We start from the raw sequence: 26,338 nt of genomic DNA, 5'->3' as shown, positions 1-26,338 counted from the left end.
GTTATTGCAGAGAGGTTTGTGTACCAATCAGACCCGAAAGGAAAAAAAAGCAGAGAGGTTGTTGCGATCCTCTTTTCCATCGAAGAAAAGGTCGAGTTTAGAGGTAAATGTCGAATTGAGCAAATGGACAGGGTTCTCCCAAACTCTTATCTCGCACCATGTTGGGATTTTAATTTTAATTCAATTACCATACAAGAACCCTACATAAGGAACACTATTAACCTGCTACTAACCTATTGGGATTGCTGCCTATTGAGATTGCTGGAAATCAAGCGACGTATGGAAGTATACCCCACTTCCTACGCAACCATAAATCTAAGGTCGAGGACTTGTTACTGTAGTGCCCTACCTAAACTTGTCAACTAAGGTGTCCACACCATCTTTTTAAGATTATGAGCCTTAAGGTCCTCATCCGCTAAGTGTCCACTATTGTGTTTATTATGATCTTGGTGTATGACCTAACCAACCAACTAGGCAAAAAGAAGAGAAACACGAGCAAAGAAAAGCCATAAAAGAATGAAAACAAACACATCAAAAGCCGTAATAAATGGGCGACTAAGAAATAAAGTGTGGAAAACTAACCAGATATGATGTCGGACAAAGAATACTCATTACGAAGCTCCGAGACAGCAATCCTTGTGAGCTAAATCGAATCGAATCCAACATTCACTTCTCATTCTACAGAGAAATCTGCAGCTAATGAAATCTATAATGGAGGAAAAGCATCCATGCGGACTAATTTCTAAATGTATGTCTAATACTAACTAATTTCTTAGCGCCGAGACTCAACCTCTGTTAATGGAGACCAATGAAGGACTCCGACGATCTGGCAACAATGACGCTTGGCGATGAAAAAGAGAAAAGAAAATCACTCCAGCGATAGAAACACTCGATGAAGAAAATTGGACTGAAATTAACCGAATCGATGACGGATCGAGGCTGGAACTGCGAAGCGAAGATGCAACTAGGAGAGCTACGCCATGGAAGAAGCTGGAGATCGGCATTCCGAAAAGCACGAGGAAGATATGATAAATAAATAAGAGAAAAGACGATTCTGTTATGGCATCCTAGTCGCACGGAATTCATCTTTTGTTTGTTACTGGAATAACAACTACAATTTTTTTTTCAATCTCACAAAAGATTTCAAATTAATACCCATATAAGAAATTTTTCTCATATCAATTTTTTAATCACCAACAATCCCAAAATAATTATGCCGTGACAAATTTACCCTCCCTTGATTTTCGTCAAATTATTGACTTGGATGACATGTAGTGGTTGACGGGTGTATCATTTGGGATATTTACTGCAAAAGTACACCTGGAATGTCATTATTTGTGTACGATACTCACTTTAATGCCAATCTTTTCTCCGGCTTAGTTAAGTGCCAAATCGGAGAAAAAATTATCACTTAAATGTCACTTTCGGCCAAAACGATTACTTGAGTGTCAATTCCGGCCAAACCGTACATGTGGCATTTTTTATTAATTTTTTAGTATTACGTGGCAATTTTTTTTTAAAAAAGTCAACATAGACTGTTCAACTTAAAAAATGGTTAATTTTTTTTAAAAATTTAAATTAAACAAAAAAAACATAAAAAAAAAAATTGCAGAAGTTTGTAGCAACGTGGGCTTTGAACCCTCGCCGCCACCGTACACCATCGCCGACAGTGGTTGGCGACGGTTGGGGACTTGTCGATCGGGGGTCACTAACCAAGACCGGGCATGGGCCTCCACCGGCGGGGGCCGGCCCTCGCCCCGGCCTGGCCGCGATCCTCCATCGGCATGGGTCGGCCACTATTGGCGGCCGGCGGCCAGGCTTGGGTGGGGGCTGATGACCCTCATCGATCTAGGTGAGGGCCATGACCCTTCTCCGGATTTGGGCTAGGGCTACTAGCCCTCACCAGCACTCGGAAAGGCAACCCTCGCCCCGTTGTCCGGTGGCCGGGGGTCGCCGACCGGCTCCCATATGTCGCCCGCCATTGTCGGCGACGTTGGGGCAGCGGCGGGGACGGCTTATATAGCCCTCGCCGCTGCAGATCTTGATTTTTTTTTTTTTTTACTTTTTTTGTTATTTAGTTAGTTTTTAAATTTTTTTTTTCAGTTTTTAGCTTATTATGTGGAATTTTTTTTATTATTTTTGGAATTTTTTTTTAATGCCGACGGGGATTTCTAGCGAGCCATGTATGCGTCACGCATGATTTTCGGTGAGCCACGTTGGACTTGGCATTGAAATAAATATTTTTTTAAAAAATTTGGCACTTAAGCAATTCAAAAATAATATTGACACTAAATTGAACACCGTACACAAATATTGACACCGCTAGTGTCCTTTTGCTAGATATTTACCATCCATTTGTCCTAGTGTACCAATTTGGTCCTTTTCACGGTATTGATCTAATTTAACGAAAACTAATGAAAGAAAAATTTATTACATGTGTATTAGTTTGGAGTTTTTGGTATTCGAAAAATTAATTTGAAATAAATTTATCATATATGTACTAGCTTGGAGTTTTTTTTAATGGTATTCACCATTTTTTTTTTCAAACCTTTAAACATTATGGAATGGGCACAGTGAAGTGTATTCTCACCTAAATTTTCGATTGGAGGACTATTATTAGCTCCAAGAAATAAAAACTACAATCCATTCGAAAACCAACCAGCTAAACATACTCTGAGGTCCTTTTCATTTCTTCATAAAATCCATTTTCGAGCGTGATGCAATTGACAATCCTGAATGAGATGTCTAGTTATTCATTCTAAGGCTCCATTTATTTCACGAAAAATACGAGATTTTCGAAAAACATTTTTCGGGAAGTAATGTTTTCGGTGTTTGGCTAAAATGTGAAAAAGGCACATAAAATATTTTCCATCTTTTGGTATGAAAAATTGGATTTGAATTTCCTTCATGGACTCATTTTAATAAATTTTTTGTCTTTCCATTTTTTATTTTTTAAAAAAATTCGAAATTTTTAATTTTCTGTCTTTATCTTTTTATTTTTATTTTTTTCCCTTCTGATTTCGGCTGATCGCGGCAATGGCGAAGGCCGCATGCAAGCTCGAGGCTCGACCAGTCTCCGCTATCTAAGGCTTGCCTGAGGCGGCCGTGCATCCATGTGTCCCCATGGACGAAATTTCCCAGATTGATGCTAATCCGAGACCTCTTGCAAAATCTCGTCATGGAGACATCTGACCATTGGGCTGCCAAACGCAGCCTTATTGAGTAGAAGAACAAAGTAGTATTCTGTTTCTTCTGTTGTCATATGATGGATTTTTCAGTTTTAGTATAGAATATGTGACAGAGCAATGACGACTACTGATATTGCTGATGCTGATTTTCATTGGGCCTGCGGGTCGAATTAACTAATGAGATGGTCTGTGATAGAGGAAGGCTCCAGCTCGCCGTGATGTGCCGAGCCACAAGCTCGCCGTCCCGAGCTCTTTGGCTAGGGTGAGCCTAAGATCGCTGTGATGTGCCAAGCCACGAGCTCGACGGCCCGCGTCATGGTTGATCGCCAGAATGCCGGCCATCGTCGAGATCCGTGGTCGTTGGAGAAAGAAACTGCAGGTGGAGGAGCGAGGAAGATGAAAAAAAAAAAAGAATAAAAAAGAAAAAAACAAAGAAAAAAAAGAAGAGAAAATAAATCAAAGAAAGTAATTAAAAACAATTTATCTTCGAAAATTGTAAAAAATAAATAAAAATGAAAAGAAAGTAACAAAATAATTAAAAGAAAGAAAATGTGAAAGAGAGGAGGAAGAAAAGACGAGGAAAATATATATATTTTTATTTTCCTCACTTTTAAAGGAGTTTTTTTTTTTTTCACAAGGGGAAATGTTTTTCGCGACTAGCTTATTTTCCGCCTCAAAAAGCCAAAAAATCCAAAAAAAAATTTCTGAGAAGTTGTTTTTCACGAAACATACGGAAATGTATTATTAGGCGCATATACTTTTACTTAATAAAACGATTATGCTTTACTTGATTTGCTTGTTTTCTTGTTTGGAATTGCATGTGGCATCCTTCTAATTAGTTTCGGGAATGGCATGCACCACCATTAAAGCGTTTGATTAGATGTACAAAACGAAATGCAGTTGATACTTACTTCTAAACTTCAGCTGGCCCTTTATCTTAGTTTGGAATTTAATGAAGATATCTCATTAGTCAAACTCAAAATTTTATCTGCTTAAAATGTCATTTTAACTCATAAAATTAAGAGATGATCGGCTTTCACTTGAAAAGAAAAAAATTAAACAGCAACCATTAATGTGTATGCACAACTATTCTTGATAATTACATTCGGTTGTAGTGGGCGAAGGGCTGGGTATGGTCTCGCACTCAATGCCAGATATGGTGCACGTGCAAGAGGTGTCGTTTCAGTGGAAGGAGGTGAGGGGTCGGCAGAACTCGCTATTCTTGTTGCCCTCGAGGAAGGAGCAGATTTCAACGTGGTTGGAGTCGTCGGCGATTCGCCAGATGCCGAAGAAGTCGCTGAAGGTGTCTAGGAAATCGGCAAGCTGGCTGGCAGTCCTTGTCTGGGATGGAAGCGGTCTGGCTGGTGGGTAAGGTTGGTTGAAGGAGAGAGAGGTTGGATCGGCTCGGACCTCGCCTCTGGAGTCATTGAGCTGCGTGATCTCTGATGTAATTGGTGATGGCGATGGGGCGGTCGAGGAGGCTAGCGATGGCGAGGCGGTACTTCTTGTCACGGCTGACGCCCCGGTTCAGGGCATGAATGTGTCAGGGGGCTTTGTACGGGTAGATCTCGACCGCTTTTGGTGCTCATCGGAGACATCTGGGTTCGGATCGCAACTCACTCCCATTATCATGTTGGATCTGGCGCCGGGGGAGTGGGGTGGTGGTTTGGATATTGAGTATGATTATCTAAATTATTTAGAAAATAAATGAGTTAACATAAATGGATTCTTGTGACTCTGCCCTCGTTAAATCCCCGACCAGAATCAGTGGCCCGCTCAGCCACCAATCGGCTGCAAGTGAACTCGAGTTTCGCCACAGGCCAGGGAGGCTTGAGCTTGTTGGCAAGGCCTGGCCTCACTCGAGGCCGACGACTACTACCCTTGATTGAGGCTAGCGATGGCTCCCGTGGGAGCCTCACTAGATTTGGCGAGCTTGACCTTGCCTCGCCGACTTCACCGATCTGGCAACCCTAAGTACACTAAGCTCGATGGCCTCCTTCTCAATCCTGCTTGACTCACGCCCTGTAACATAATTTACTAGCCAGAAGCCTCCCTTCAAGTTAACCCTTGTCGGTGACCGACGAGGACCAACCAAAATAAAAAAGAAAGAAAATAAATATATTATTGTGAAAAATTATCCACATTAGCAATTTTCAGATAAAATTGGTCGGAAATGATTAAATTGACAAATTGTCGAAAAGGGTTTGAGACTATATTGGCTAAGTAGAAAGGCTTGGGACGGAATTAGTATCCGCACAATAAATTTAAAACTTTTTCATAATTTTCCCAAACTTTTAGGATGCCTGGTGAACCGCGTTCTATTTTTTTCAGCACACGTTTCAAACGAGACAAATGGACAAGAATTTCCTCAATAATTTTGTACACCGCGGGCCATTTGTCATACAGATCTTTGTTTCCCTATTCAACCACCAAATCCAATTACCTAGCAGTTCTGCAGAGGACGAAGACCACGTTTCCTCATTTTCACCGCTTAACAAGTTGGACGAGTACGCGTGCACAAATCAAACAATAAAATTTGCGCGATCATAAATAATGGATCATAAACAATAAAATTATTTTAATTTTTTTTTAACATAATTATCTTTCGCTTTTCGCTCATCATCACTGACCTCAGTTGCTGATCTCCCACAGTTTCAAGTAGGACCAATATCAGAGTTCTAGTCGCAACAAGAGCCCGGTTGGCTATCTAGTGTCCACCATATTTGGGCCCCTTAAATTTTCATTGTGCCACTCTCTCGCTCCCTCCTTGCTCGAGTTTTCCAAGACCATAGAGAGACATGGTGGGGAATAATATGGAGAAATTGGGCTGGGTTAGCGTCGACTTCCCCAAATAATTTTTGAGCAACAAGCGGGGTAGAGAATCGTCACTTTGTTGCTCTCTGCTCTGAAGAAATTTCCGGAAAAAATTCCAGGCTTCTCTGTTGCTCTCTCCCTTTTCACTTGAGCTGAGCTCTGAAGTTTCAACTCCTCGGCCTCTTTTGGCCTCTCTATATTATTCACGAGGGAGAAAAACTTTCTAGCCACAGATATTTTTCTGGGTGAAATGTCATTGGTTCTGTAAAGTTTGAAGCTTTGTCTCAGAAAGGAACATTTTTTTTTTCTCTCTCCCTCTGCTGCCCAATTCTTTTCTCCTCGCGATATTAATCTACGACTTCTAGTCTTCAACCATAAGGCTTTTGTTCTATGCTTGCGTTTAGTTGCTGCAAGTCCTACCTGTATATGAATCCATCAGGATTTTGTTCTTTGCTATATCAAGATTTGACAAACTGAAGATGTGAATTTGTCTGATCTCAACCGGTTCTGTTGGACCATCCAGTCCCCAGTTCCAAAAATTGAAAACCGATCCCTCCAGTTCGGTTCCCCTTGAGTGGGACCAAACCGGATCGAGAACTGATCACTCTTATCTACGCCTCATGTGGAATTTTTAATTGATGTGAAAGTACCACGTAAAGTTGGAAGGGGACCACAGGGCAGATTTAAGAATCGATAGAGAGTTTGTGATATTTTTAGGCAAAAAAAGTTCGTGGTATATTTAGGATTAGACCCAAACTATGAGGTTTTTTTTAGATAAAAAAAATTTGGAGCAGTTTCGGGAATGGACTTAAAATTGAAGGGGTTTTCTAGACAAAAACATGTGTGGGATAAATTTAGGAGTGGACCTAAAATTGTTTTTTTAGGGACTTTGGCTTTTTAATACTTTTCAACCCTTTTTTTTGGCCCCACAGTCTATTGTCCTAGTGAAATAAGAAGACGATATTACAATGCATCTCTAATGACACTGTTAATAATATATTTTACAGCCAATGCAATTGGCTTCTCAGTTAGTGGTGAGTGATTCTAGGTTCTTGACACATTGCACTTATAACCTAGAACCTACCCAAACTTGAAACCTGTCCTTCATACCTTGGCACCCGAGATCTACCCAGTCACAAGTTAAAGGGTCGATTCCAAGGTCTACCAAGATTCTACATGTATTCTTAATTTAATGAAGGGAGTGAATTATCACCTTTAAAGATGACCACTTGCTATTCCAATCCACTCACCATAATTTGTATTTAGACACATAAGTAAATATAAAACACTAATAAAGCAAAAGTCTCGGTTATAAATTTCTTCAAAAATGAAAGCTCATACTAGTGATTTTAGATTAATGACTTATCATCGGACACCTCGAAATATCGCAGGATCTCGTGAAGACATATACCAACAAAAACACAACAACTTGTTAAAGGTTTCAGATTTCAAGTTCTACCTACCTAAAACCTAGAACTTACCGGGTCGAACAGGTTCCTCATTTTTGGAATCTGAAACTTGTCGCGACCTAAAAAAAAACGACAAGTTAATTTCCAGGCTAATGGATTATCAGGTTAATTAATTAACTAACCTAACTCGGACTCTCCCAAGTCCATACCAAATCGCAACTTAAGGTTCAAATAATTAACATGCAATGTGATTTGAATTTGGAGTCGCCACTAATCATTTTCGGTAGGTTGATTAGAAACCTAAATAAAATAGCGGGAGAAAACTATCTTATTTCCGCGAACCGTAGATTTTGAATTCGGGGGATTTGGTTACGTCAGACTTCTCTAACGCCCTTTTGGTACCATTTTCATGAAAAATATTTGATTTGGCAATTTTGATGGATTTTACTTGAAATTCAAAGATGCAATTTTTTTGGTTTTTTATCTTCTTTTTTATGAGAATGTAAAACATTGAACTTTGTGCGATATACACCATGGATGATTTAGAAAGAAAGAAAACACAGCCAAGCACGAGTATTTACAGAAATAAATTAACATGTAATAATGCTAAAATTTGGAACACGTGGCATGTCTAAAATAAACAAACAAATGTTCAAACCAAACGATTATATTTTTGTAGATCGAGATGGAAAGGATTACCTTCTATTACACAAAATCTTACTCACATACACGTTATAGTTCCCTTCAAGATCTCGGAGCTGGAAGAACGCGGTTGTCGTCGAAAATGGCAAGCAATGGCGTTGTTGGGTTGCGAGAGGCGAAATATGTGTCGGGACTCGTCGAAGATGATGTTCGACTAAAACTCTTTTCTTCACTCTCGAATTTTCTCTTCTAATTTTTCTCAAGAACTCTCTTTTTCCTCTCTAAAAATTCCTCTAAAAAACTCTCTCAATTATCTTCCACTCCCCCCCTCTAAAACTCTTCTCAAGAGCTCTCTACCTTCTCTATCACCAAAAATTCTCCTTCCCTCTTTCCCTCCAAAAACTCTCTCAATTCTCCTCCTCTTTTATAGGCAAAGTTCTCCATCCTTCATTCTTCATCTTCACTTCTTCACCTTCCATTTTCATCTTCTCTTCTTCATCTTCATTTCTTCACCTTCCATTTTCATCTTCCCTTCTTCATATTCATCTTCTCTTCTTCATCTTCATTTCTTCACCTTCCATTTTCATCTTCCCTTCTTCATATTCATCTTCTCTTCTTCATCTTCCCTTCACCATCTTCCTTTCATTATCTTCTCTTCTTTATCTTCTCTTCATCACCTTCCCTTCATCATCTTCCCCTCATCATCTTCCCTTCTTCATCTTCTCTTGGTATTTGCAATGCAGTCCCCGAAGTTTCAAGTATTTACAATACAGTCCTCGAAGTTTTAAGTATTTGCAATACAGTCCCCGAAGTTTCAAATCTTCTCGGTGTATTTTTCCATCCCGTGCCTAGTCTAGACGCATGCTAAATTAAGTGTTCTGCTTGCCCAATTATATGCCAATGCAATGTACGCTAAAAATAAATATGTGAGATGATTTTTTATAATTTTTATGCAAAAAATAGATTAGTCAAAATTTAGGCGTCAACAGATGCCCCTCTTTGAGTGGAGGCTCGTAGAGGTTCCGCTCAAAGACAAAATTGAATCCTAAATTTTGACAAGGCAAATTATGGATGAACTTTTTGGCGGGAGTTTTAATCCCATTTTTTATGTAATGAAGTGATGCATGATATGCAAGACTGTAAATAACATGTGTCATAATTTCCCTTTTTCATGTTAAAGAAACCCGCACATGGATCGCATATGAGAATACATGTTTTATCAAATACCTCGTAAGGCGACGGTTCTCTTAATTTCCAAGGTTCTTTTTGCGGATGCAAGGATTTTAAGGTATTTGGCCTATCCGTTATCGTAGACTTCTCCCTAATGCAAGACAGCGCAAGATATGTGTGTCGTTTGAGATCACAAGAGCTACGTCGTTGTGAGTCGAAAGAAGTGAAATCAAGTTCACAAGAGCTACGTCGTTGTGAGTTGATTAAATGTCGAAATCGCCAAGGCATATGTCTTCACGATTCGATAAAGGGGAAACCAAAATCATAAGAGCTACGTCGTTATGATTTGGTTTGGATCAAAATCACGGGTGTTTATGTCTTCATGATTTGATAAAGGAGCCGAAAATCATAAGAGCTATGTCATTATGAGCCGACTAAAGGTCAAGATCACCAGTGCATACGTCTTCGTGATCCGAGATCGAAATCATAAGAGCTACGTCGTTATGATTTGATAAGATGTCAAGATCGCCGATGCATATGTCTTCACGACTTTACGTAAGAGGCATATTGCCCGAATTGAACAATATTTGATAGGAGCACCATCGAATGGAATCGATAAGTACAAAAGAGGCATATTGCCCGAATTAAATCATAACAACTATCATCAGAAGAGTTGTTAATTTGAAAAGGGGTTCGTAAAACTTACCTGGGTTTTCGAGACCGAAATCATAAGAGCTACGTCGTTATGATTTGATAAGATGTCAAGATCGCCAGTGCATATGTCTTCACGACCTGATAGAAGAGGCATATTGCCCGAATTGAACAATATTTGATAGGAGCACCATCGAATGGAATCGATAAGTACAAAAGGGGCATATTGCCTGAATTGAATCATAACAACTATCATCAGAAGAGTTGTTAATTTGAAAAGGGGTTCGAAAAACTTACCCGGGTTCTCCAAACGATTAATCAAGGTACGAAACAGATTGCTCGTATCGTACCTGGTAGGCATTTGCCAGCAAAACTTGCTCATTCAATAATCCTTGGATGAATTTCGAGACCTTGGGAGGGAACTCGAACATCGGGAATGTATTACCTATCATAGAATGTCAGAGGTAACACACACAAACATATTCAACAATGAGTATAATGCAATCACTCATACTATGGTTCATGCATAACCATTATGTCAAGTTCGCATTACCAATTTTGTCCGGAGAGGTTCTCACATTACGAATACCTCGAATGTGAGCTGAATGGGGGGACTTCAGTCCGAAAGGGCTTTCTCTCACTCTCGAGAAAAGTTATTTATCCCGTCTGCAGGATTCAAGAGAAATCACTCAATCTTTCCATCATCGCATTCGATAAGGATCCAAGTAATCTCGCAATTGATACGACCGAGCCGATCTGGAGGTCTTGATTAGGACCGTAATGAGGGCTAGGTCAAAGGTTTACAAAGGGGACTCTAGTTGAGTCAAGGTCGCTGCAATGAATTTCTTCATCATCTGCTCCGGATTTACAAGTCAAGAATCCCGTAAAAATGAGAGAGAAATAATCTTGCTCGAACTTCTTCGAGTGATGCTTAAAATCATTTAACTCTACGTTAACTCAAGTGCCCTAATCAGAAGAGACTTTGGAGGGTTATAACGTAGGCTAGGATTGGGGACTGGGGAACGAAAAGGCTCGTTTTGGCTCAGAAATTAAATGAGAAGGGGCTTGACGTTGGTGATCATCGTCGACTAGTCACCGATCTTGGTCTTCCGGAAATGTCTTCGAAAAGAATACCATCATTGAATGAGGGATGGTAGTTTTCTACTGAAAATTGCACTTTGCAAAATGATTTCTTGGGGAGTCTTCTTCACAACAAGTGTCTCTCAAGGATTTGCAAGAGACACAATGCAAACATGTACATGGAATTTACAACTTAACATGCAAAAATGTACATTCAAAATTCAGAAGTACTTTACAAATGAATGTGCATTGGCCTTACTTTTGGTAGGCACTTTGCTTTTCCTATGCTTGAAATTTTCATATGAGATCAGCCTTTGTTTTTCTTACTCCCGACTCTCATTTTTCTTTTTTTCTTCCTTTTTTCGAGAAGAGATTTCTTTTCCTTTTTCTTTGAGAGCTCTTCGACATCTCTTTATTTTGCTTTTTTTTTTTTTTTTTTTTTCGAGAGCGGGCCCTTCTCCTTTAAGCTGAGTTTGCCTCTCCTTTTTTTTACAATCCCATGATTTTGAACCAGGAATTACAACAAACATAAACATTTACAAAGAAAAATTATGTAAACATAAAAAATCTAGCATACAAGAAATGAGTCCATTCGGGAATGCTCTGTTGACCCGACCATCTCCAATTCTAATCCTTGGGAAAATGCTATATTCGTCTTTGGGATGAGCAAATGATCACCAACGGGGGTTTAAGAAATGAATTTGCAGGCTCAAGTGGGCTATGCAAAGAATGAAGTGTATAAGATAGAGAAATGAATGCTCTTCATCATCCTAAGGCACTTGAATTAAAATTCGAGTATAAATGCAAAGAAACACCCGAAGATTAATGTTAGTCCCAGCAAGAAAATTTCTAACCATTTACCTCGTGTTGCCGCTGGAATTAACTCGTCCGGACCCCGATGTGAGGTGGTTCTTGGCGGGGGTAAAGAAATGAAACCACCGCTCAAAAGGGGTAATCAATGGATAACCTGTAGTGTTTAGGATAGAGAAATGAACGCCTCCGTCACTTCGGTTATCGTACCTTTCGCGAGAAAACTCTTTACCTCGGGGAATGCGGAATTTTGCCACCATTCATCTTGCCTGAAAAAATTGGACGTGTTTGGGAAAGGATTGCCTTACATCATCCTGTCATGCCCCATTCCATACATTCGATGTATCTTATGCGGTTCATGTTCCTTATTTAGAGTTGGTAAATTAAACATGAGGAACAGTCATGCGCAAACTATGCAATGTATAAGTGTTTTTGAGCATATAAAATGCAGCAACTTTTTATCTTGGTGGACAGAATTCGCAAGCACATAAGATACTTCTTAGGGGCGTGGATTGGGAGTTGCCCCCGCTCATGCAAATGAGTTGCAAAACTTCATTATCCGGTTCGAGACATGAGATTGTCAAAGGCTCCAGAAATTTCTTATTTCATTAATTTTTCAGGGAGAATGGATACTTCCCTATCCGGAAAGGCAATGACCCCTGTAAAAATCAAAAGGGAAAGCGTCAATGTACGTTCTCATGTTCTAAACGAGTTGAAACGATACCGCTTTACCCTTGTACGTATTCCTTGCAAACTTTGAATTTGAAAAGATCGGCTCATCTGGATCGGGTTGTATGTCCGGGATGTTATCTCTCCGGTTTTGTAACCATCCGGGCCGAGCTTCAATCGACATTAAATCGCGAAGCAAAAAGGTTTTTATTAATCTTTGTACATTGATGTCAAATCCCGGGATCGAACCCGGGACGCCTCGGACTACTGTCATTCCCCCAACCACCAGGCTTTGGTAATGTTGGTCCATGGTTGGTTCGCTTTTTGTTATATTGTTCTCAAAGCGATTGGCAATCCCTCGTTGAGAATGAAATAAGATTAAATTAGAGTTTGAAATGACTGAGAGCCAATTGGGACGATACGGAGTTACCCATCTTTGAGCCCGCTTGGTATTTTGCTCGTATTCTCCCAAGTAAGGCTATTCGGAATCTCTCTTTACGGGCGTTCAGGGGCGCCGTCCACAAATTGATTTGCTATAGGCCCAACTTAACAAGGAACTCTTTTGCTAGCCATTCCAACGATCGGCTGATTTTATCTTGGATCATACACCAACGATCGTTGTTCAAGGATCCATAATCACTTGCTTCGGATCACAACTCGGGAGGTCCTTCACTCTCGAACCGGCGATCAAGGTGGTGAGCTCATCATCAAAGTAATCTTCTGATTGATACTCGAATTGGGTAGTGTTACTTGCTAACACTAGCGACGGATTTCCCACTTTGTTTTCATCGTGAGCGATCTGACTCCTTGAGCTTGAGCTTCCGCCGTTGCTCGGAAACTTGTAGGGATGATCAACTGGTCCGCTGCTAAAACCACCAGCGGAAGGTTATATGGCCCGTATTCTTGATTGGGAAGTGGCCGGGTACCTTTTGCTCGGTAGGCTTTCCCGGTATTGATCTTCCGATCAACTTTGGTCCGGTCGCCTTGATTTTTGCACTACTGGCTTAGCCGAAGGATCGATTGGCAAACAATGTTCGACAATGGAACGGTCAAGACCGGGCATATCTGCATAGGACCAGGCGAAAATGTCCCGGTAATCCTTTAGGAGCTTAATCAAGCGCTCGATCATCTCTTTGAAAAGGTTTGCCCCGATCTTAACTTCTTTAGGGTTTTCCGCATCGCCTAGGTTGACCGAGATAGTTTGTTCACCTGTCAAGGGCTTGATCTCCTTATGTTGTTCGAATCCCGACGAATTTCCTCATAATCTAGACTGGACTCATCTAGCTCGTATACTTCTAAATCTACTAGGTTTCCCTCCTCATGTATCCCCCTGAAACATAAAGTAACAAAATCAGAAAAACAAACAGGGTTTAATTGCGGTGTGATTTTTTTTTTTTGAAGAACTTTATTTATTTTTGTTATTTTTTTTTTCAAAACCGTGGGACATGAATTCTTGAAGAAGCCCAACCCTCGGTTCTTACCATGATGACAAACTTGTTGGTCGTTGGTTATCGTCATCGGGTTGGTTTGGGATACTTCAACAAGATTCGAAAAATGGTGCAATTTTATTGATATGAAATTACATCTTCTAGGAAAGAAAATCCAAGAGTGCAAGACAGAATAGAAATCCAAATGCGATCTAAAATCTAAAGGAAACAGAAAATGTCCCACGTAGGGGATTGCATAAACATAAAGATGTTACTCTGAATCTAAACCCTCCAGTGGATCATCACATATGGCATTAATGAATTTGGAAGGTTTAGGCGCCGGGTAAGGTTCCCCCTTATGCGCTCCGTCTTCAGATATAGCAGCAATGGTTACATCATCAAAACAACCGGCGATATCGAAGACTCCTTCATCCTTACTAGCACCAACCTGTCTGATTCCCAGCCCGAATACAGCATTAATTTTACCGGAATGATCCGGCAAAGGATTATTCCGGACATTTGGCTGTTTGTTGTTTTGTAACGAGAATGCCTTAGAATCGAGAAGATCTTGAATCCGATGCTTCAGTGCGAAACAGCCGTCAGTGTCATGTCCGAGCTCCCCGCAATGGTAATCACATTTCTTTGATGGATCATATCTCGACGAGCTCGTGTCACCGGGTCGTAGAGGCTCGGAAGTCAGCAAACCACTCTTATGCGAAACCGCAAGTACCTGCGACGAGGTTCCCGGTAGAGGGGTAAACCGCCGAGGAGACCGTTGATTCCCTCTTTGTCGTTGCATACCGAAATTAGCATGCTGCTGATTAGGAATCTGTACGACCGGCGTCCGGGTCGTGGGTTTTTGGCCGTAGGTCATGTTGACCCGTGGAGCCGGCTCCTTGTCTTTCCTTACCACAAACCTCTTAGTTGTCATGGCGACATCACCGTACCATCCTTTCTTTATGCCATTCTCGATTTCTTCAGCCATTGCGATGAGATGGCTGAATGACGTGGCAGCAGATCCCAAAATTCGAGTTCTCATAACCGGCGGTAGGGTGGAAACAAACAATTTCATGAGTTCCCTTTCGGGAGGGACTGGTTTCACCTGAGATGCCACGTTCCTCCACCTGGTGGCATATTGCTTGATTGTTTCTTCTTTTTTCATCTCAAGCTGCTCAAGGTCCTCTCTGGTGGTGAGCACGTCCAAGTTAAAGCTGAAATGTTTGATGAAAGCATTAGCTGCCTTCTCCCAATCATCCATCCGGTAGATCTCGTAGTCCGTATACCATCTCATGGCAGCTTCTTTTAAACTAGCCTGGAAGGTCTGAACCATTAAGGGACCGTTGGTCGCATGCTTATTCATTCTTGCCTGGTACATCCGGACGTGCTTTGAATCGGGTTGGAAGTTCCATCATACTTCTCAAAGTCGGGCATCTTGAACTTCTCCGGCACCGTGACCTTTGAAAAGACAGACATGTCAATCTGGGGTATGTTGTGAGTCCCCTCAACCTCTCGGATCCTCTGTTCCATTTGGGCTAACAGTTTGGCCGTATCACCATTCAACCCGGGGGCCACGGGGCTGGCTTGGGGGATTGGGACTACGGGCGGCGTGCCCGAGCTCACACCCGTGAAGATCACATCTTCTAGCGGCATTGTCTGATAGGGAGCAGTTTCCGGGGCTTTACCGGAGTTGTCCATAGGAGGAATTAGAGCAGGAATGGTTAGCGGCGGGCTGGCGGTGGATGATTGAAGTTTGGCGGCGAAGGCGGCCATCATTTCTTCCATCTTTCGGGACATCATCCCTTCGAAGCGCTCGGTCAAGGAATTAAGTTTCTCGTCCAGGGCAAGACCGATAGTGGCGTTAATGTCGGCCATCCTCTTTGCGACCGATCGAGTAATATGTGAAGGATCCGTGATAAATTACCTGTACACAGTAACAAACCCAAAATTAGTACAGGGAGCAAGAACAACGAGCCGGCCCATGGCATCCCTCTAGACTCAAACGAACAAAGTGATTATAACCAAAGGATTGAAACATGTAATTTTCAGTTTGTCCGCTTTTACGAAAAAATTCGTATTAATTTGCACGTTGATCAAAACATGTCCAAATATTACGAACTTGTAGTTGAGAAGATGATGAACAACTTTTATGTTGGCCAATCGGACTAGAAATGCACGGATCAAAGCAGTTTAATTTGTTTTTCCAAAAAAATCACGTTCAGAAAACTGTTATAACCGCATGTTGTTGAAAAAACGAAGGGCCATCTTAAATTATGAATTTAATTCTGAAATTTTGCAAGATATTAGTCGAAACATAGGTCTACAACTTTCGTGTTTGGCACTTACTCAAAGCTCGATCGTAGAATTTAGTAAAAATCGCACAACAGGAATAAGTTAAATCAGAATTGAGGACAACTGATGAAATTGTAAAAGCTATGGAAGCAAAGTGCGAAATTGGAAATAAGACAATGAAACTTCTAAACAATCAACCTAAACCATGGACCGGCCCAAAATAAAAATGAGATAACAGGGTACAAGAGACAATAAATTACCTCTCATACGAAGAAAATGTCAATCACAAAGACATGCGCATGAATCGTGAGTTTAAATCTTATTCTATCTATCCAAAAGGCTTTTGCAAAGTAAAATGATGAACGAAACGACATGTCGCAGCCTCGCGCACAGTCATCATGACTAGTCGTAACCTCGCGTACAATAGTCATGACTAGTCGGGTCCAATCACTTCGGCTTGGTTCGGTCGACAAGGGCAATTATCATGCATCGTAGCCTCACGTGCATGAGAACAACCCTTGAGCCATTTTTTGAAAAAAATTTCGGGATCCAGATGGGATAACCTTTAGCGAAACCTTACCACAAAGGTTAAAGAACCATCTAAATACCATCTTAAAACTATTAGTGTGACCCAGGTCCGGTCACGGATTATGTGCAGTGTAGTGCAAATACGATAAATCATGCACAACAATTAAAGGCAAACACCGCTTCAATGATTCAAAAGTTAAATCACAATTCCAATTCACCAAGCTCGCAAAACAAAGGGTTAGCCGATCACTCCTCCCCTTATAACTCCCAATCTGCAAAAACATTTAACACCTAAGAATGAGAATTCAACCAAAGTTTACCAAATCAAGTGATTTCTTTTTCATGAAATTATCCGGCCTAAGTCCTCTTTGGATCCCCAGTGGAGTCGCCAAGCTGTCGCGACCTAAAAAAATAAACCAGTTAAATTCCAGGCTAATGGATTATCGGGTTAATTAATTAACTAACCTAACTCGGACTCTCCCAAGTCCATACCAAATCGCAACTTAAGGTTCAAATAATTAACATGCAATGTGATTTGAATTTGGAGTCGCCACTAATCATTTTCGGTAGGTTGATTAGAAACCTAAATAAAATAGCGGGAGAAAACTATCTTATTTCCGCGAACCAGAGATTTTGAATTCGGGGATTTGGTTACGTCGGACTTCTCTAATGCCCTTTTGGTACCATTTTCATGAAAAATATTTGATTTGGCAATTTTGATAGATTTTACTTGAAATTCAAAGATGCAATTTTTTTGGTTTTTTATCTTCTTTTTTATGAGAATGTAAAACATTGAACTTTGTGCGATATACACCATGGATAATTTAGAAAGAAAGAAACACAGCCAAGCACGAGTATTTACAGAAATAAATTAACATGTAATAATGCTAAAATTTGGAACACGTGGCATGTCTAAAATAAACAAACAAATGTTCAAACCAAACGATTACATTTTTGTAGATCGAGATGGAAAGGATTACCTTCTATTACACAAAATCTTACTCACATACACGTTATAGTTCCCTTCAAGATCTCGGAGCTGGAAGAACGCGGTTGTCGTCGAAAATGGCAAGCAATGGCGTTGTTGGGTTGCGAGAGGCGAAATATGTGTCGGGACTCGTCGAAGATGATGCTCGACTAAAACTCTTTTCTTCACTCTCGAATTTTCTCTTCTAATTTTTCTCAAGAACTCTCTTTTTCCTCTCTAAAAATTCCTCTCAAAAACTCTCTCAATTATCTTCCACTCCCCCCCTCTAAAACTCTTCTCAAGAGCTCTCTACCTTCTCTATCACCAAAAATTCTCCTTCCCTCTTTCCCTCCAAAAACTCTCTCAATTCTCCTCCTCTTTTATAGGAAAAGTTCTCCATCCTTCACCTTCCATTTTCATCTTCCCTTCTTCATATTCATCTTCTCTTCTTCATCTTCATTTCTTCACCTTCCATTTTCATCTTCCCTTCTTCATATTCATCTTCTCTTCTTCATCTTCATTTCTTCATCTTCCATTTTCATCTTCCCTTCTTCATATTCATCTTCTCTTCTTCATCTTCCCTTCACCATCTTCCTTTCATTATCTTCTCTTCTTTATCTTCTCTTCATCACCTTCCCTTCATCATCTTCCCCTCATCATCTTCTCTTCTTCATCTTCTCTTGGTATTTGCAATGCAGTCCCCGAAGTTTTAAGTATTTGCAATACAGTCCCCGAAGTTTCAAATCTTCTCGGTGTATTTTTCCATCCCGTGCCTAGTCTAGACGCATGCTAAATTAAGTGTTCTGCTTGCCCAATTATATGCTAATGTAATGTACGCTAAAAATAAATATGTGAGATGATTTTTTATAATTTTTATGCAAAAAATAGATTAGTCAAAATTTAGGCGTCAACAAAACTTAGTATGCATACCTTGAAATTTAGAGCCGGACATGTTCCACATTGGTCCGGTTCTAGGTTCTACTCGATACTTTGCTCATCCCTATTTTCAAGTGAGTTCACTAAATCTTTTTAGTGGTAAGACCCCTTGTAGATCGGACACTAGTTATTGTCAAATCTTTTGTTATAATTTTAGGAAGATGGCATCACAAAACTGTATACTTTTAATGTAATCACGAACAAATTGTTTTTTCCTTTGCTAGTACGATACCAGCAGACAGCGTTTTAGTAAGAAAATATTTGGGTGAGAATTCTTTGGACGCAAATTTTTCTGTGGATGTGAATTCTCGTTGAGTTCTGATTGAGGAGTCCGATTAAGGAGCAAAGTAATAAATAGTCGATGGACGTTGAATATAGTATATAAAAAATCAATACCTCCACTATCGAAACCTCTCCCTCGAAGTTATTTATTCTTCAGTATGTATCAAAAGGCGTGAGTACTCCCTTTCTTGCTTGGCCATTGCAATTACGAAAAATAAAAATTGGAAGTGGGATATAATGAGAGATATAGAGAAATCCTAGTGTGAAATGTGAAGGGTGAAAAGGAGAGAGTATCCTATATATAGCCGTCGGTTATCGAAGAGAGATGCATCGCGAGTCCAAAGGAGATAGAGAGAGGAACAAGTCTAAAGGGTAGAAAGAGCACGAGAGAGAGAGGCGGAGCGAGTCTTGACGGCAAAACCGGAGCTTTGAAGGCAAGAGAGGAGGGAACGAAAGCTCTGAAGAAGGGGGGAGCGAGTTTGGAGCGAGTCTTTCTCTCCCCTTCGAGACTCGCTCTCCCCCCTCTCTCTCGCCTTCGGAGCGTTAGCTTCGCCCCTGAGACTCACTGTGCCTCTCTCTCTCTCTCTCTCTCCCGCTCTCTCTGCCCTCGAGACTCGCTCATCTCTCTATCTCCTTTGACTCACGATGCCTCTCTCTCTCTGCGGTATCCGACGGCTATATGTAGGATCCCTCTCCTTTTCACTCTTCTGGGATTTCTCTATATCTCTTGCTATATCTCATTGCCAATTTTTTAATTTTTCGTAACCGCAATGGCTAGGTAAGAGAGGGAGTCCTCATGCTTTCTAAGACATACCAAAGAAGAAATAACCTCCTAGACTGAGGGGAGATTTCGGTAGTGGAGGTATTGTTTTTTTATATATTATATTCGACATCCATCGACTATTTACTTACTTTGCTCCTTAATCCGAATCCTTAATTGAAATCCAATGAGAATTCGCGTGCACCAGAAAATTCGCACCCAGAGAACTCTCACCCAAATATTTTACTACTAAAATATTGTCCGGTGGCATCCATCAGTCCATCGACCCGGACCGATTATTCAGGTGATGTCCTATTTGATCTTGTTTCGAGTAGAGTCAAGCAAAAATGAACTGTGTTTTGAGTGAGGTCGGGTATAATGAAGACCTGATCCAACCCGACCCGTTCGCACCCCCACTGGTACCAGCATAAATCATACCGTTCCACTTGAATGGAATTTGTTTCCTTTTGTTTCATCTAGAAAGTTCACTTCTTGGTGTGCGAAAGCAACAAAGATGAGATGACTGAATATGCACGTCAACGGATACTGTGCGAAGCACAAGTCGACGATGTAGGAGTTGAAGCTCCGATGATTCACCCGAGGCGCGGGATGCTACTATGCGACCTTATCCAGGGTAACCATTCGAAGATGACGTGGAGTCTACCTTCCCCACCATCACTCCTAAGTTGAGAAAAAATATTTTTCTTCCCTTCATCCCAAGAAATAGCATTGAATTTTACGTCTCGGAGTTCGGACGAAGCAGTTTGAGGACTTTAGACGAAGCAATTTAAGGACTTTACTCAAGTCCAAAGCTTTGTTTCCTTTTGTTTTATCTAGAAAGTTCACTTCTTGGTGTGCGAAGGCAACAAAGACGAGATGACTCAACATGCATGTCAACGGAATACACGAGAAAGAACAAAATATTTACTAGACATGTACGTCACACACACAAGTCAAATAAAGTGACAGTAAAAATAAATTGCAAGGTAGATCTTACTTGACGAAATTGTGTCAATGTCGTGTTGGGCACTAAAATTAGATTTCATCATTCCTCCAATTGTGTCCTTTTCTTGATGCTCTTTTCCATGTTTTCCCCCATTTTGACTTTTTCATTCTCAAGACAAAGTGAACAGCACGACTTAAAAAATGTTTAAATAATTACGTCAGTTTACCCTTGCAATTTTTGACTTGTGTGCTTGTGACGTGTGCACGTTTAGGGAGGGAGTTATATTTGCATACCAATCAGACCCAAAAGGACAAAAGGAAAAAATGCAGATTGGTTGCCGCGACCTTAGCGTATGACCTAACCAACCAACTATGCAAAAAGTAATTAAGAGAAATACAATCAAGGAAATGACGTCAAAGGAATGGCAACAAACAAAGAAGTAAGAACGTGTCACAAAAAGAATGACAATCAGAAGCAAATCAACTACGAGAATTCATGTCATGGAATGCATGGCTTCCCAACCTTTGACATCGTTTCAACAGTTTCGCTAATATGAATATCTCCAAACCTGGACGATAATCACTCACCCGTGTGCTCAAACGCTTACTTATCAATCGATTTTATAATCCGGATGTCTTGGCAACAAGAACGACTCAAATGAACTCCAAAGCTTGTCAATGCCAGTCCAATTTGTGAATGAACTACTCTCAACTTGTGAAAATCAGCAACACTAGAGAGAATTTCCTCTTACCTTTCTTTACCTTCAAAAGATGTAGCACAATAACGCTCTATGAATCATCCGCTATAATCAGTAAGTCCATGGTAAATGACGTCCTCAAACATCCATCCTCCTCCGCTTCTTAGCATGGAATTCTCAGGATTTAAGACGCCTAATATCGCCGAAATGGCTTGGAAAGATGGACTAAACTGCACAAAAAAAAAGAAAGAAACGCGGCAGACAGCAAGAGACAATTCTAGACTGAATGAAATCAAACTCCACAGTTTTTTAAGAATAAAGCAACCTGATGAACGCAGCAGCATTGCAGTCCGATGACATCAAATCGACTCGATGAACAAACTTAGACTGAAAACAGCTAAATCAACGACGGATCGAGGCTGGAGCTGCGGAAACGAAGATCCAATGCAGAGAGCTTCGCCATGGAAGAAGCTGGAGGTCTGCTTCTGAAAAGCACTGAGAAGCTTCGAGCTTATAAATGGCGAATGGAAAACTGCTAGAAGGGAGAGAGAAACAGACGATTCTGTTGTGGCGTCCTTATCCGCGTGATCTCCGTCACTCTCGATTCTGCTTCCCTCTCCTTTTCAATTCTGTTACGGCGTACTAGTCGCGCGGAATTCGTCTCTTGTTTGTTACGCAAATCACAACTAGAATTTTTTTTAATATCACGAAAAAATTTAAATTAATACTATATGATAAACTTATTTTGGATAATATTTTCAATCACCAAAAATCTCAAAATGATATGCCCGTAATAAATTTATCCTCCGTCAGTTTTCATTAAATTTTAATTTCATATTTTTAAGATGGATGATATGTGACAATTGAAAAGTGTACCAGCTTGATATTTACAATCTATTTGTCTCGGGTATACAAATTTAATATTTTTCATGGTATTAACTTAATTTAACGAAGACTAACGGAAGCTAAATTTGTTACATGTGTATCGACTTGGGATTTTTAGTGATCGAAAAATTAAGTTGAGGTAAATTCATTACATATGTATCAGATTGGAGTTTTTGGTGATATTGACCATTTCTTTTTTTCACAAACCTTATAGGAAGGGCATAACCAAGTAAATTCTCACCTCGATTTTTGATTGGATAACTATTATTATCTGCTGAGAATTTAAATCTATATTGCTTATTATTTGTTGGATCCTTAGATTACAAAATGATGACGGCCGTATATTTGTCACCTAAATCATGTTGGCTATTACATATCATCATTAATTGCATAAAAAATTAGGATCATAGTTTGCATTCGCATTTCATTGTAGATCATGTATTACCCAAGAGCTTCTCCATTGTCATCCCGGACAAGCGCACGTACGATTGGAGCTCTTAGATTGAATAGACGAGGATCAATTATGAATTCAAAATAGAATAATGAGAACATCCGTCGCCGTCACCTACTGCAGGCGTGGCTGCATTCTTTGCTCGGCCAACCCGCGAGTCCCTCGCAGCCCAAGGGATTCCAGAAATCACCCGACAGCTTCTCGGCATCGGCGCCGGCTACACACATCCTCTGCGGTTCCGGCGCTCATCTAGCCCCCCACCGGCAGTGAGTGACAGCCCTTGTCGTCCTCAATTAGTTTTATGCATGGTGAGTGCAATTTATTAAGCTTCATACGATTGCTTGGCTTTATTACATATATAGTTTTGATGCCATAGCCTATGGACTATTTTCTCTTCTGCCTTCTCGCGGTAGACTGTCTTATGACATTTGCTTTCCCAAATTTTCACTTGAGTAACCAACAAGAGACGTATTCTCTCTCTCTCTCTCTCTCTCTTTTCATATGGTCAGAAGAGAGTGGGCTGCTGTATGTTTCATCAATAAACGTACACATTATTTATACATATGTAATTTAATTCAGGCGTTCCGGCGGATGTGATGCACAAAAAATAGGCTACAGGCATGCATCTTAACTTGATGGCTTCAGCTGAACCATAATCATCCTGTCGGATGTGTTTTTGCATTGCTTGCTAGGTTTCTCTCTCGGGACAAACTTGACCGCAGGGCGAGGAGCGACGGCTGCACCGGGGACACATTCAGCTTGCTTATTCTGGGGAACTTGTAGTTCGATATGAAACTATCCCATCTACGTATACTGTTCATCTATATCTTGGGGCGTGCTGATATCTTTAGGGAAAGACCTTTATCTGCTGCATAGATTATACTCCTGTAACCTTTTTTTGGGCATCACATCTACTGGAACTCCTGAATGAATTACATATATGATATACTTTTGTTAATGGCGCATTTCATTAGTACACTTTATATGCAGTAACAATCATTTTTGGGGAAATTAAATGTTTCTTTTAACCATCAAGAAATATGGAAAAAAGCAAAAACTGAATACATCTTTTGTTTGCTATTCAAGCAACAACTAGAATTCACGAACCTTTAAATGTCACGGGAAGGTCGCAATGAAGTAAATGTCAACCTCGATTTTTTATGGTAATTTCCTTAATTTGGTAGGATTATTTTCCTCAACATTCTTGGTAACTTAGTAATTTTTCAACTAGAAAAACAGTGAAGTGATTGATTCCAATGATTAACCATGCAAATTACACTAATCCCTAAAAAGGGAACGAAAACGCTGATCGCTAGGGGGACCAATTTTTAATTGCAGGCAAGAAAGTCGAACAACACATTAGGTACACAAACTGAATTTGCATTTGGTCTGGGAGAAGAAATCAAAATGCTGGTTGTGATCTGCTGATAAAGCACCACAATTTCATTTCTCATCTACATTAGATAGCATAATAGCATGCTGATGTATTTGATGCTAACACTAATCTGTTGCGGTTGTTCGTCAAACAAACTAAGTCGCTGGGCGAGGTCTAGCAAAATGGTGTGGCGCGGGGCTGCTTGAAGAACTGGAGGGGAGGCTCCGATGTGAGCCGACTATTTTCACAAACGGACGGCCCGACTGTGGATGGCAAAGCGAGCTCTCCCATTCGACTTTATGCTCCAAAGTTAAAGCTCGACTTGTGATGAACGGTGAGAAACAAATGTCGATCAACAGCAGCTTTTGTGATGAGTAGAGATCACAACCCGATCCAAGATAAACCAGAAAGCGGGAACATAAACATTAGAAAGGAAAATTCTCGGACGCAATTAGCTCCAAATCGCAATTGGAAAAGGCACATCCCGGTGGTGATAAGGTATGTCGGGAGATTTGAGCAATGATGGGTGCTCCAAATTCGTACATACCCTTTACACAGTCATGAACAGCCATTGTTCTCGGGAGATTTGAGCAACGGTGGTTTTCTTTTTTCTGATACGAGAATTTATTATCTGAGAATGTGTGGTGGTGTCTTTTAGTCGAATATGATTTGAGAAGAAACTTACAGAATATGCAATATATGCAATTCGATCTTTAGTCAATACGTATTTATGCTTTGTGATCTCTCATGAGACTAAACTTAAGGGAAAACTACCAAAAAAGTCACAAATATATTATAATTGTGCTAATTTAACCTAAACCTATTATTATTATTATTATTATTATTATTATTATTATTATTATTATACAATTGAATGGACTAATGTAATACAGCTGCAAAAGGTTTATGATTGGATTGGCAAAAAAAAAAAAGATTTAGGACTAAATTAACAGAAATGTAATAGATTTGGCACTGTCTTGATAAATTTTCCCTAAATTTAAAGAAAAAAAACCATACTTCAGGTGTAAAAAAAAAAGCAAGTGCTTATGAAAAGTAAGGATATTTTAGAGGCCTCGCAAAAGGTTGGACAAGCCTACATCAACCAATTTTTTTTTAATTAGAAGAGCCTTAGATTTTCTAAATACTCGTTGTACATCAATTGTATAACAAATTTAAAAAAAAAAATTGGCCTTGGAAATCACTTTAGTGGACTTGAGAGCTGGAGCTTTGCGGCGCAATAGAACATCTCAACCAAACTCAATGCCATGGAAGTGGCTGAGCTCGACGGAGCTTCGGCGGCTGAGCGACTTGATGGGTGGAGATCGCTATATGAAGGAGAGCAGGGACTGTCTTGTCGGCTGGGGTAGCTGAACGAAGGCGGGCAGTCACAGACAATGCAAGGAGCCGTCGACCGGGTGGATCGGTTCGATTTGATTCTCAATCCCCGAGAGCCGGATTTTAAACCGGTTCTTTTCCTCTTAAAGTAGGCTCTTGTTTTTTTTTTTTTCCGCTCCAAAACCATCCCTTAATCCTTACATACGTAGATACTAGACATGCCATTTTGTTAGGAACATTATCATTTTTCTTGAAATATTAATTTTTATTTATTTAATGATTTAAGAAAGTGATTTTCTTTTTATTAGAAAAGAAAGCCGTTTTCTCCTTTTTAATTTCAATTGATGAAGAAATTTTTTTGTAAATAAATTAGTTTTCTGTTGTCCAGTCACCAAAAAATAAAAAAATAACTAATTCGAAAATAATTTTATTTTAAAGAAACGAACCCTAAATTAAACCAACTTTCCATACACCCCTAAATCCCTCCATCCGCAACAAAGCCTCACTTCCTCGCCATTTGAATTCCTTGAAAAGCCCGTGATGAATAATTAAACCACCTAGGCAAATGACGAAATCTGAATCTCTTGTATTCAATCACGATGATCCCTCAAGCTTCTCACACTTTTCAAACTTTTTGTAGAAATTAATCTTCTCTATGTTTCGTGAAAGACGAAAAAGTTATCTTCCTAAATAGACCAAATATATCTGATCAGAAAAAAAAAATAGACCAAATATATCAACGCGTTCTTTTATGTATATAATTTCTTTTTATTTTGCTTCACACTCGAAGGATGTGCGTTTTTGGGCTAGCAATATGGGTGAACATGATTTGAGGATAGAATTGGGAATCGGAGAATTTGACTGGTGGGAATCGGTTCAGTTCCAAATACTAGTATATGCATGGTAGGTTTTAGGTTCTAAAATTTGGAGAACCGGTTTCGACGAGTATGTTGACACGTAATTCAAGTTGCGACAGGGCAGGTTCCACATTTGGATTTAGAATAAGTCTTCGTATTTTTCTTGTTTT

General features: G+C 40.1%; 1 protein-coding gene and 1 long non-coding RNA gene across 2 annotated transcripts in view; one reads left to right on the top strand and one right to left on the bottom strand.

The window, feature by feature from the left end:
* Nucleotides 1-25,364, bottom strand: part of LOC115727690 (serine/threonine-protein kinase rio1-like) — a 110,715-nt gene extending 85,351 nt beyond the window's left edge. The window contains exon 1 of the mRNA XM_048276122.1: nt 25,208-25,364. Within this exon, the coding sequence (XP_048132079.1) occupies nt 25,208-25,243 (36 nt within the window). The 5' untranslated portion in view covers nt 25,244-25,364. The remainder of the gene's footprint in view (nt 1-25,207) is intronic.
* Nucleotides 13,279-25,317, top strand: LOC125314247. Its single transcript, XR_007197807.1, has 3 exons — nt 13,279-13,291; nt 25,014-25,016; nt 25,184-25,317. It is a non-coding gene; the product is annotated as an uncharacterized LOC125314247 (long non-coding RNA).
* Nucleotides 25,365-26,338: the final 974 nt, after the last annotated feature.

The sequence above is a fragment of the Rhodamnia argentea genome, chromosome 3 (assembly GCF_020921035.1).
Source record: "Rhodamnia argentea isolate NSW1041297 chromosome 3, ASM2092103v1, whole genome shotgun sequence".
Taxonomy (NCBI): Eukaryota; Viridiplantae; Streptophyta; class Magnoliopsida; order Myrtales; family Myrtaceae; genus Rhodamnia; species Rhodamnia argentea.
This window is presented reverse-complemented; position numbering and strand designations above follow the sequence as displayed.